The sequence below is a fragment of the Geospiza fortis genome, unplaced genomic scaffold, assembly GCF_000277835.1.
Source record: "Geospiza fortis unplaced genomic scaffold, GeoFor_1.0 scaffold41, whole genome shotgun sequence".
In the NCBI taxonomy this organism is placed as follows: Eukaryota; Metazoa; Chordata; class Aves; order Passeriformes; family Thraupidae; genus Geospiza; species Geospiza fortis.
In genome coordinates, this window is record NW_005054299.1 from 2,850,867 (window position 1) to 2,862,551 (window position 11,685).

The window sequence follows — 11,685 nt, forward strand, 5'->3', positions numbered from 1 at the left end:
GATACAAACAGCCCGCGGCTTCCAGTCCACTGCTTCCATCCTCTGGAGCGGCCCCAAGCAGCCAAACGGGAAGATTTTGTACTATGAACTTTACAGGAGGCGAACAACTCAAGCCCACGTAAATTTAGACCTCTCGCTGGTTTACAATGGTTCTTCAACCTCCTTCAAAGATGACAAGTTGCTGCCTTACACAGAGTACGAATATCAGGTGGGAATTGAAGCTATTTAGCAGCTCTGATTATGATTTCAGTACACTTTGAGAACCTTACTTTACACTTACAATGAACAGACACATCTCAATTCTAATGTTCATAGCACTGTGGAACCCAGATGATTATTGTGAATGTATTTTAAAGACTTGAGAAGCTGAAAATGATTCCATACAAGCAATATATTCATTCAGCATTTGTTTACCTTAGCAGTAGGTGCCTGTGTATCTTATATGTTAAATGCTTGTGTACCCTCCAGAGCCTCTGCAAGTCTCTGTTATGAGAAATTCTAGTTCTTAAAAGGTAGGGTTTTTTCCATTATTTTTTCTTTCTTTTTCCATCTTTCCCAGTCTATTATGAATTAATTTTTAATTTAGATCTTAGATTCATTTTAGATCTTAGAGCAGTTTACATCCAAAGGGACTGTTTTCTCCTTAAATTAGTCATTAGAATGACAAGTACATTTTTTTAATGGTTCAAAAGTGAATTTTCTGCTGATGGTTCGTGTTCTCATTTTGTTTAATATATACCTGAAACAGTGCATTCCAGCTCTTGAGCAAGGTGGAGCAATCTTTCTTTTACAGGTTCATTGGCTTTATAGGATCACAAGGTAATTCAGGTTGGAAGGACTCTCAGGAGGCCATCCAGCCCAACTTTCTGCCCAAAGCAGGGTCAGTAAAGAGGTCAGATGAGGTTTTGCAGGGCTTTATTCAGTTGCATCTTGAAAACCTTTGGGGAGAAGATTGTAACCTTACAGTCTGCTCCACTGCCTGACTGTCCTCATTGCAAAAAAGTTTTTTTGTTATGTTCAGCCAGAACCTTTCTTGCTTGAACTTACACCCATTTTCTTTTGTCCACTCCCAACGTATGCCATAGTGAAGAAGCAGGCTCCACCCCCTCATCAGCCTGCTGGGCAACTGCAGTCAAGTCCTTCCAAAGCCATCTCTATCCCAGGCTGAACAAACCCAAGTCCCACAGCTTCTCTTTACAGGCACTTTTCCAACCCTCTGATTACCTTGGTGGCCTTCCACTGAACTCACTCCAATTTATCAATATCTTTCTGTTATTTGGGGGCCAAAACAAAACAGATACTAAATAAGGGCAGGTAATCACTTCCTTTAATATGTCTGGCTGTGCTCTTGTGAAACAGCTCAGGATGCTGGCCATCTTTGCTGCCAGCTTACTCTGCTGGGTCCTGTTCAGCTTTCTACCTTTAGGTCCTTTGAAGTAGAGGTGCTCCCTAGTTGGTCAGTAATGCTGACCCTGTGATGCTGCAAGATGTTATTCCTCCCAAAAACCAGGACTTTGCAGCTGTCTTCCTGAAATTCCTATTCTCGAGGGCCTCCTGACTGGCAGATCTGTCCTTCAGCATATCAACTGGTCTCTCCAGTTTGGTGTCATCTGCAGGTTTAATGAGAGCACACTGTATAGATCAGGTTCTTTGGTAGCTCTGCTCCACTGCTATTGCTTTCTACTTTTAAGTAGCCAGAAACCATGAAAAATTAAACCTAAAAATTTGCTTTATCACATTAGTCTGTCCAGATGCTGCATGCACATGTGTCATAGACTCATCAAGTCATGCAGTTTGGAAGAGACATCCAGAAGGCATCCAGCCTAACTCCCTGCTTGAGGCAGATCCAGATAGACCAGGCTCTCAGGGCTGTGTCCAGCTGAGTTTTGGATCAAGTTCTCTATCCTTGCAGATGCAAGGATGGAGATTGTACAGCCTGTGTCAGCAGAACTATTGTTAGACCAGATTTCCTTGCTGCTTTAGGCAGGTCTGTGGGGAATGTGAATTCAAGTGCAGATGGGGCTGAGGAGACAGTAAGCATCGGTAGCAGACCCAAACCATACTTGTTAGGAACCTTTCTTAGATGAAGAAAAACTTCCCAAGCTGGATGTTGTAGATATTGGCTATAGGATGTTCTCAGCTGGGCTAACTTCTAATTATCTCAGTCAGAAGCTGGTTTTTTGGGAAGTGGATACCACAGAGACTTTTTTCAGCCAACATTTTTAATGACTTATCAGTGACAGATTAAAAAAAAAGAAACCTCTTAATCAGATTCCTGTGCTTTATTGTGCTGTATTCAAGACTTAGCTTTTTATCTTGGTTCTGCTCCATAACTAGGCTGAGCTTTTGATTGGAACTCTAAATAATTTTTGGTTTTTTTCACCAGTGGCCATTTATTTCACCATGAGAAGTTTTTCAATGCATGCATTTGTCTTCCATTTAAGTCACTTGCAGCAGTCCTCTGGGATGTATTCTGAGCTTCTCCATTGTTGACAATTTATATCTTGCCTGTGAGACAAGTTATTCATAAGTATAGGGCTTGGCTTTTGCTATTATGCTGATGAAACCCAGATTTATATTTCACTTAAACTGGATATTGATTCTCCTGTCTCTGTATTTGAGGCTTGTTTGATGGACATAAAACTTTAAATGCAACTGAATTTCCTCCAGCAGAATGCAGTTAAAATCAAAGTGCTGTGCTGGGACTCTCTCCAGCATTTTTGGAGGTATTGAGATTTAGTTCAATGCTCTAATAGCTTCTTTGGACCTGAAATCAGGACTTTTGAATCTGGGCTTTTGGGGAATTTTTTCATTGGGTTTTGTTGGTTTGTTTTGTTGTTTTTTAATTTGTTTGTTTTCCTGGAAACTTCAGCTGAATATTAGGTTTTATAAAACCAGGTGTAGAAGTTGCACTTCCAGAAATGATGACATGAGTTTAGAAGCTCATGCTGACAGAAGGAACTATGCCCCCAAAAATGCTTAGGTCAGTGTTCTTCAAGGAAGCACATTTATACTTGAAAGGGCCAGTTCTGCGTGAGCATATCAGCACCTGCTGGTTTGCAGTGGGGTTTTAAGTGACATACGGTGCCTATTTCCATACTTCAAAACAGTAAAAACAGTAACATCTTTGAAACTCCCTCTGTTGGTCTAGTTGTACATATAGATACTTGCATCTTCTAGAGCATCTTTTAGGTATTTGTTGGAATTCTGCTTGATATCCCCAACTCTATTAACCATGTACTACTGTGTGATCTCCTGAAAATCCCCCTGATTAAAACAAACATTATCACTCATGAGGCCCAATGAGTTTGCAAGTGCAATCCTTTGTTTCCTGGAATATTTCTGAAACAGGAGTGTGTAGGCCCTCCTTGGGAATCTTTGGAAGTGGTGTGGAGTGTTACCATACAGCAGCCTATAGAGTCAAACCTGTTTTTCTCAGCTAAAGAAAAGCTCTTCTGAGCAGAGACTTGTGGCATTTAATGCAAAGCAGAGCTCTCACAGTGTGGTGTGATTTCCATGCAAATGCAGTATCACTCCTCCACAATTACACTTAATTGTGTTCTTAAAACTGCTTCTTTAGATTAATGGCTTAATGTCTTCCTGGTTTAGGACACATCCTTATTTCTATTTGGCAGGCACAGAACATGTAAAAGACAGAAAATTACAATTGTCCCTCTTCAGAAAGGTTTATGGCTCCCTGCAGAGGTTTATTCTCCAAGAGGACTATTCAATGCACCAAGACAGGGCTGCAGTGCTGGAAGTGTCTGCTTCTGAATACTTTAAGAGGCACAGCATCCCTCCTGTGTGTGGAGAGTCCTTCTCACCCTCCTGTTACTGCAGCCAGCTGAAGGGTCTAGGAAATACCCCAAGACACACCAGGGTAACTGTGTGCTGGGTCCTCTCAAAGAGAAAACAAATGATATTCTGACTTTGGAGGAATAAAGAAAAAAAAAAAAAGGGGTGCAAAGTCATGAAGACTAAGGACCAGCCACGGGATGTAGAATAGGTTGGCCCCATTGGTCACTTTCCAATGCTAGGAAGGACACTTGGTTTACCAGCCTGTCTGTCACATTGCTGGCTGAGCTCCAGCTTCTGCTGATTAGTTACTGACAAACAGGTCGGTGACATCTGCGGTTTAAAATGAGGTAAAACTGGTTTTCTGGTTGACCAGTGATGGATAGTTACCCATTTGTAATATCTCTCATATCTGACTTCTCTTCATTCTTTAAATTCCCCATTTCTTCCCATCTCTCTGACAGAAAGATGCATGGCAAGGCAGTGACATTAGAAAAAAGTAGTTCTTTCTTCCATTCCCTTCTTGTTATTTTGTTTGTAAGACTGTTTTTTCTTACGAAGTTTCTGCTTCCAATTAGAGAGAATTTCTCATACTACATCTGCATTAGACTACCATGCTTGACCTCAGCTTCTGAAGAGTAAAGCAGACATAACCATGTTGTTTCACTGATGCTGTGATGATACCTACTCTAGATATCCTCTTGCAGAATGAAATACTTCCTTTCCCCTAGTAGAAAAGGGCCATTTGAAACCATGTGATTTCGTTCATTAAGCCCCACCTCAGGCAGTGTGTTTCTCTTGTCAACATAATGTTAAATTCAAGTGTGTTGATGCAATAAAACCTGGATTTTTTAAAAATTAAATTAAATATGGACATTAGACTGGATTTGTTGGCATGCAGGTTTACCAGTGAGACTCTTACAGTGCCACTCATGCAGGACCCTTCTCAGTAAATTTTGGTTCTGACATATTCAAAACCATGCCAGGCTATCCTTTAAAAAGACATTAGTGTGAGTACCAGGGGAAAATATACTCCAGGGCTGTAGATATTTCCTTGATATGATTTCCTTTATTGTATCTTTTTATTTATGAGGCATAATTTATGACTGCTGAAAAGCAAACTAAAATGAGTGATGACTAACTGCAGCCAAAGTAATAAATCAGAAGCAAAGAAAGAAGTGGTGATTTTGATCGAATCTATTGAATTAGCTGTTGCCCTTAGCCATTACAGGTATTGGAAAGACCTTTTAATATCTGCTTATCTCTCTCATGGGAACTTGGTAACTATCTCATTATATACCCATAGGAAACAAATTATTTAATTTTCTATCTTTTAGAGTTAAACCTTTTTACATCTCTCATTAATTACTGGCATTATGCTATGTTATATGGAATGAGCTTCCTTTAAAATTTGGTAATTTTGTTTAAATCCCAAAGTTTTTGCCTATTGTCTTTCCCTTTTCCAGAATGGGTTTAGTAGTTCTATTATTAGCATTTGAACAGTGGAGATGAATAACAATGTTAAGAGGGTCTAATTAACACAGTACTAGGAATGTGGATCTGAAATCTATCCCATTATATGTTTATGATCTCCATAAGGAGAGTAACATTGTTGAAGAGGGAAAAGTATGGGGCAATCTGAGAAGGGGCAATCAGGAATCACACATTTGATTACTACCTTCTTGTTCCCCTGCTCATGAATGAATGTGATACTTTCTTTTACCTTGCCTTTGCTGTGTCCACCATAAACTGCACCCACTTTCTGCTTTGCTAATACCTGCCTGATACTGAAGTGCCCAGATGTGAATCCATTATCCTAATGCTGAATGCTAGATTTTGGTAAATAAGCTTTCTGCTCTGAGCTCTTCTGACATCACATAAGTAACTCCAAATTGGCCAGCCAGTACGACAGTCAGTTCACAAAGACTTGTGAAGGATGCTGCAATTGATGATGAGAGGGAGGTTCTTTGGTTTTCTTTCATTTCAACCAGCCAAGATTGTGGTCTCTTCAATTGTCTTGAAGGTTGCTGTTGGAACATAACCAAAAATTGAGGGCTGTGTTTCTGACTTTGCTGATGTCAGATCTTATATGACCCTAAAATATCTTACTATATTGGAAAAGAATTACACTGTGAAAACTCTGCATTTATGTAAAAGTAAAGCTAGAAATTGAACAAATCTAAGTCAAGAAATCGAAAGCAAAGTGCCGGGTCTTTGAGGTCTCCATGAAAGAGCTTTAGAAAGAAAAGAGCAGTACAAACTGCTTTGCTACCATTTGTCTCTCATGGCATGTGCCAAGCAGTGCCAGCATTGAATTCTTTTTGGAAAGACCAGTAGTCACAGGTGTGTCAAGTCTTTGCTTACCATAAGAGCAGAGATCCAAGCTGTACCTGACTCTTACACACAGAAGTAGAGTTACGTGCATGTGTAAAAGGGTTGGCTTGGTCTGACCTTGTGGTTCCCAGAACCTACAGCCCTCTGCAACTCTCTACAGCTCTGAGCAGTGCTCAAAGCCAGGGAGAGGTGGTGACCTACTAATGAGACTTTTTCTAAGGCAAAAGACTGTTTTCTGAGTGTCTGAAGGAACTTGGTGCAAGCTGCTGACTCATTCAGAGCTGAGATCTTGTCCCATCACAGAGACACCTGTGATGGACCATAGACTAAGCGCAGCGCAAAATGGCACAAGGCGCAGTGCCTGTTGGACATGGAGGGAGCCAGAAGCCACTGCTGGTTGGTAATCAGCTCTTTGGCTTGCTCTCTTGCAAGCAGGAAGGGTGAGAAGCATCTGCCCTCTGTGCTATGCATGGTATCCCAGCTCTTCCTGGCCTGGGAAGTCAGGAGCAGCTCAGGACTGCTGCCTTCATTGAGACGAGCCGCCCCCAGCACCCTTCTGCCTGCTGAGATCTCTGCAGGAAGGGACAGTTTCACATTCTCCACAGGTTGTTCACTGCCTAAGGGTCCCCTTTGCAGGAGTTGGAGTTCAAAACAAAGTTTCCTTGATACAGATATGGGGTTTCAAGAGTTTTATAGCAGATGAATCTGTGTAGTTCAGGGATGAAAGTCATCTCATGGGCTTCTTCCACTGTCAGCATCTACAGTAATAACTTCATTATTCTGTATCTATGCCCAAGGTGATTTTGGTGCCCTTGTTTCTGCCCTTATTGCAGAAGCTGTTAGCTCTACTAAGCCTGAACAGGCTCACTGTGGTAAGATGACTCTTCTCAGAACGTCCTGTCCTGCTTCTCATAAGTTTTGTCCCTTCTTGCTATGCCAATGAACCTTGAGGTTGTCCTGTGATCATTTTGAGCAACTGATCGCAGGTTTCTTCCGGGAACAGGGATCTATGAAGGCTTTATTTATGACAAAAACCCCCAAGCTTAGTTACCTGTAACTGGAATTCTTCAGTTCTCTGAATATATGCTCTCTAGAGAGTTTTCTCCCCTCTCTTCCCTCTCTGGCTCAGCTTCAAAGTGCAGTCTGAGACAGGGGCCAGCAGATTGATAAAACATAAATTAGTAACCCTTGGTAGCTGATTTCAGAGCCATCTCCTGGTTTTTAGGGACAGTGCAGCCTTTAACAGCAACACATACTTTGGCAGGGTGCTCAGCCATGCCCCATGATGTCAGACTTAATGCTTTTTGAGACAGAATATTCAGAAAGTCAAGATATAAGAAACCTGGCTTTCTGCTCTTTGTGTTTTGCCATTTAATACATCCCTAAGGTGTGATTGCTTCTTGTTTGCTCCATGTTCCCATGTGGTCTTTCGTAATTGTGAGAAAGTAATACTGCTCCCTGTTAGGCTCTTTATATTTCTGTATGAATGTGGTTAAATATTTGTGATGCTGATTATACCACAATTTATAAAGATTATTTGTGGCCCCAAAAAGCTTTTTACAAAAACTTAAATATGAAATTTCAGTTTAACCAGGCTAGCCAGGCAACAGCTTCCATCCATGACTGTTTAGTGGTGACTTCTTGAGAAGCCATGACCTCTGATTTTAAAGACACTGCTCATTGTGGTTTCTGTTGCCATGCTGCCCCATTTTATCCTGCAAAGTGGATAAACACCAGCATTTCCATCTGCAGTCAGTTCTGTGGATTTACTGCCCCAGGTTTCCAAACACCAGGATTTACTTGGACAGTGATTCTCACAGGGAAGTATTTTTATAACCATCCATCCTTTTACAGATGGTTGAGCAGAAGCAAAGGGAGTTAAGGGACTCGAGCTTAGGTCAGTTTAAATCTGGAATTCAGATCCTCAGAAGTCCTGTTTAGCTGTCACAGCTGTCTCAGAAGCTGGCATTACAGACTCACAGACACCAAGGGGGTTTCTGCTGGACACATGTCTTGGCAGGGCTGAGTAGCTGGTGTCTGTCTAGAAGGCATGCTCAGACCATGTCTGTCTGTCAGGCCCACACAAACATGGTCATGACCTTGGCCTTTTTTTCCAGAGAAACAAGAAAAGCATCCCAAGAACAGAGGGGTCATCCACCTGAGCATTCCCACTCCAGAGGGGCAGCAGGCCCGACTGCCTCTGGTGGAGCATGTGATTGAACCTCAGTTACCTGACTCTGGAAGGAGTCCTTTAACCACTTAGCTGTAGTGTGGAAGGGGATGAGCACAGAGTCACAGAATCTCCTCAGTTGGAAGGGTCCCACAAGGATCACTGAGTCCAACTCCTGGCCCTGCACAGGTCACCCCAAGGGTCACACCATGTGCCTGAGAGCATTGTCCAAAGGCTGCCTGAACTCTGTCTGGCTTGGTGTTGTGACCATTTTCCTGGAGAGCCTGTTCCAGTGCCCAGCCACCCTCTGGGTGAAGAACCTTTTCCTGATATCCAACCTAAAGCTCCCCTGACACCACTTTGTTCCCTTGGGTCACGTCACTGGTCACCAGAAAGCAGAGATTGCTGCCTGCCCTTTTGCTGCCCCTCACAAGGGAGCTGCAGGCCACAGTTAGGTGTCCCCTCAGTCTCTTCCAGGCTGCAGTGGATTGGGATTGTTCTTACAAGATTATTATTAAAACCCCAGGCCATACTAATGACCCCAGACCTGGCAATGGGGTGACAATAAACTGCTGTGTGTGAGGACAGCACCATCAGCTCTGGAAGGGTGCTTGGAAGGGTGTTGAAGTACAAGAGGCATTGTCACATTGTTCTCAGCAAAAAAAAAGAGATGAAAATGCATCAGGAGCCAGGTAAGGAGTATCTGCATGTCACTGTCACCCCCCCTGCTCACACAAGCAGGACATTCCTTCCTCAGCTGAGCTCCCAACCCATAACTTGGTGTCTGATACAGGGCACTGCAGTGGTGAGGAGGGAAGGCAGCAGTGCTTTTCCAACAACACTGCTGTTGCTTTTCTGGTTTCAGCCCATTCCCAGGCTCAAAGACCAGAGCCAGAGACTCATATGCACATCATGTTCCCATTATTCTGTGCACAGTTTTCAGGGCAGGATGTGTCTTTGTCTCTATTTAAGCAATTCAAAGTCACTGGCATCCAGTAATGAATGCAGCTGTGGAAGCAGAAGTCAGCACTGGGACAAGAGATGGCCTCCCCACTGTCATTATCCTACTTTTCTCTCTTTCCCAGGGGTGACTGCTCTGACAGTAGAAACATTCATGAATTCCAAGCCTTCTGTTTTGCTCTTTTACTTCCTCTGAAATGCGCATCAGTCCTACACAAAATATAAGACCAAACAAGATAATGGGGAACACTGTCCCAGGGTCAGAGGGATTCATCTCTGCTATAAATCTCCTAGTTCTGTGGCACAAGAGGACCACACAGTGCTTGGGATGAGGAAGAAATCCTCACTCTGTTCTGTGACAATGGCCTTTTCTGGCTCCTGGCCCGTTCCTAGTAACAGGAAGAGGCTCCTTGGGGAAGTGCTCACAGCACCAAGGCTGAAAGAGTTCAAGAAGCATTTGACCAACACTCTTGGGTACATGGTATGACTCTTGGGAATGGTCCTGGGCAGGGCCAGGAGTTAGACTCGATGACTCTTGTGGATGCCTTCCAGCTCAGCTTATTCTGTGATCCTGTGAATTAAGGCTTCTTTCTGAAAGACGAGGTGTGGCACCTACAGTAGGTGAGGGATTGATGAAGGGAGGAGTCTCCATCCAACTCTCGGTGAAGCGTTTGCTTCCCCAAATGAGTTGCATCCCTCTCTCCTCCAAAATTCCTTGGCAATTCCCTTCTGAAGCTGAATTCCTGTGCTACACAGGAAGGCTCTGTTCCTAGCTCATCACCTTCACTTTAGCTGTGGCAGCTTGCTCAGCAGGTCAGGCCCGGCGCTGTTACGCTCTGTGCTCATTGAGGCCACAGCCTGGATGTAACTGGAGCATTTGAGCCCAGGTAAGCACTGAGCCAGTGCCAGTGCCACACTCAGAGCTGCTCTTTCCATGTGTGTTTTATTCTTTCCACAAAGAAATATGACCCTTGAAATGAATGACTGTGGGTAAATCTTTGTAGCAGCTGGAACTGAACTGAGATACAGGATTTGACCTACTGCAGTAAAGTGAACAGTTTGACTTTATGAATAGTTCACAACAGAGATGTATTACTGATTCCACTGAAATGAAAGTGCTTTGGCTGATCTTTATATTGCAGGGCATCATCTGTACTTAGGATGGTTCTGTACATTACTGATGGAATCAGGGAGGATCTTTGGGTTTGTAATTGGCAGAACCTCAACCTTCAAAGCCACTTTAGTTGTTTTTATCTCTTTTCCTTCCCCAGGCTTCTTGTAAAACATCCTGTGTTCTTGGAAATTATTATCACAAGCTGGACGGATTCAGGGTCAATTTTGAACATCTCTTATTTCTAAACCTCCTGTTTTTTTTCAAGACATAGTCCCACCATTCCCTTCCCCAGGACCAGTGCCCCAAGTAGATCACATAAGAGTGTGTTTTACTGCAGTTAGAACTGCTCGACATGAAAGCTTACTAAGGAATACTTACACTAAAAATCGCTCAGACAGTCCTCTTGTATTGCCATTTAGATCTATCATTCTGATTGATCACTATGTGGTTGGCTAATATTGAGTCTAATTTAACCCTATATGCTCATGCATCCATCTATTCTGTCTATTGTTCCTGACATCCTACAAATTACTTACTCATGCAAATGATGACCTAAGGCAACCTTTTATGATATTCGTGTTTAATTATACAAATGCTTCTTGATAAATAAGATTATACATCCTTCCATATGTTTATTCAGTCCTTGATGAAAGCAAAATTTAATTTTCATGCAGATTTGTTGGAGAGTGTGTTTAATAAGTGCTGAGTTTTATGTAGTCTGCAGATCACTCTGGTTTTGGGTAGCTGACAAAATCAGTAGGCTTAGTTCATAGAGACATGTGGGTTTTAATCAGGCCTAATTCAAGCTGCTAATTTTTGAAATTTTGGAACTGAAGTCATTGCCTTTGCGGTCACGCAATAAAGCAAATGTTGTTGTGAAAATAAATGAGAGATGCCGAATTAACTACACACTTCAGTGGGCTTTATTTATATTACAAGTTACTGAAAATATTGCCAGATAAGTGATACTTTAATATTTTTAGGAGAGGGATGTTCCTGTAAAGCTCACTGGTTCAAAAGAGTAACTTGAGTTTGGCTTGTGTGATTCAGTCAAGGTGAATGCAACTTTTAAGTGTCACCCAAGGCCAGGCTGAATTCATTGGGGCTACCTGCATACATGAAGAAGATGTGCAGAAGGGAGAAATTGTCAGGACCAGATATGAGTATCTTTGTTCAAATGTCTTTGAAAACACTGATCTTGTTGATTGCAGCTCCTCCAGGAGTCCTCTTGGCATATTGTGACACAAACAGTGGTAGGAATTCAGAGTGTGGAGATCTGGTATGAAGAAGACACGGGAGCACACACTGCCTC

General features: G+C 42.5%; 1 protein-coding gene across 1 annotated transcript in view; it reads left to right on the plus strand.

Annotated features, from left to right (window-relative positions):
* USH2A (usherin) overlaps positions 1 to 11,685 on the plus strand; it is a 371,949-nt gene that overhangs the window by 343,773 nt on the left and 16,491 nt on the right. Inside the window, 1 exon segment of the mRNA XM_031059531.1 lies at positions 1 to 208. Coding sequence (XP_030915391.1) covers positions 1 to 208 — 208 coding nt within the window.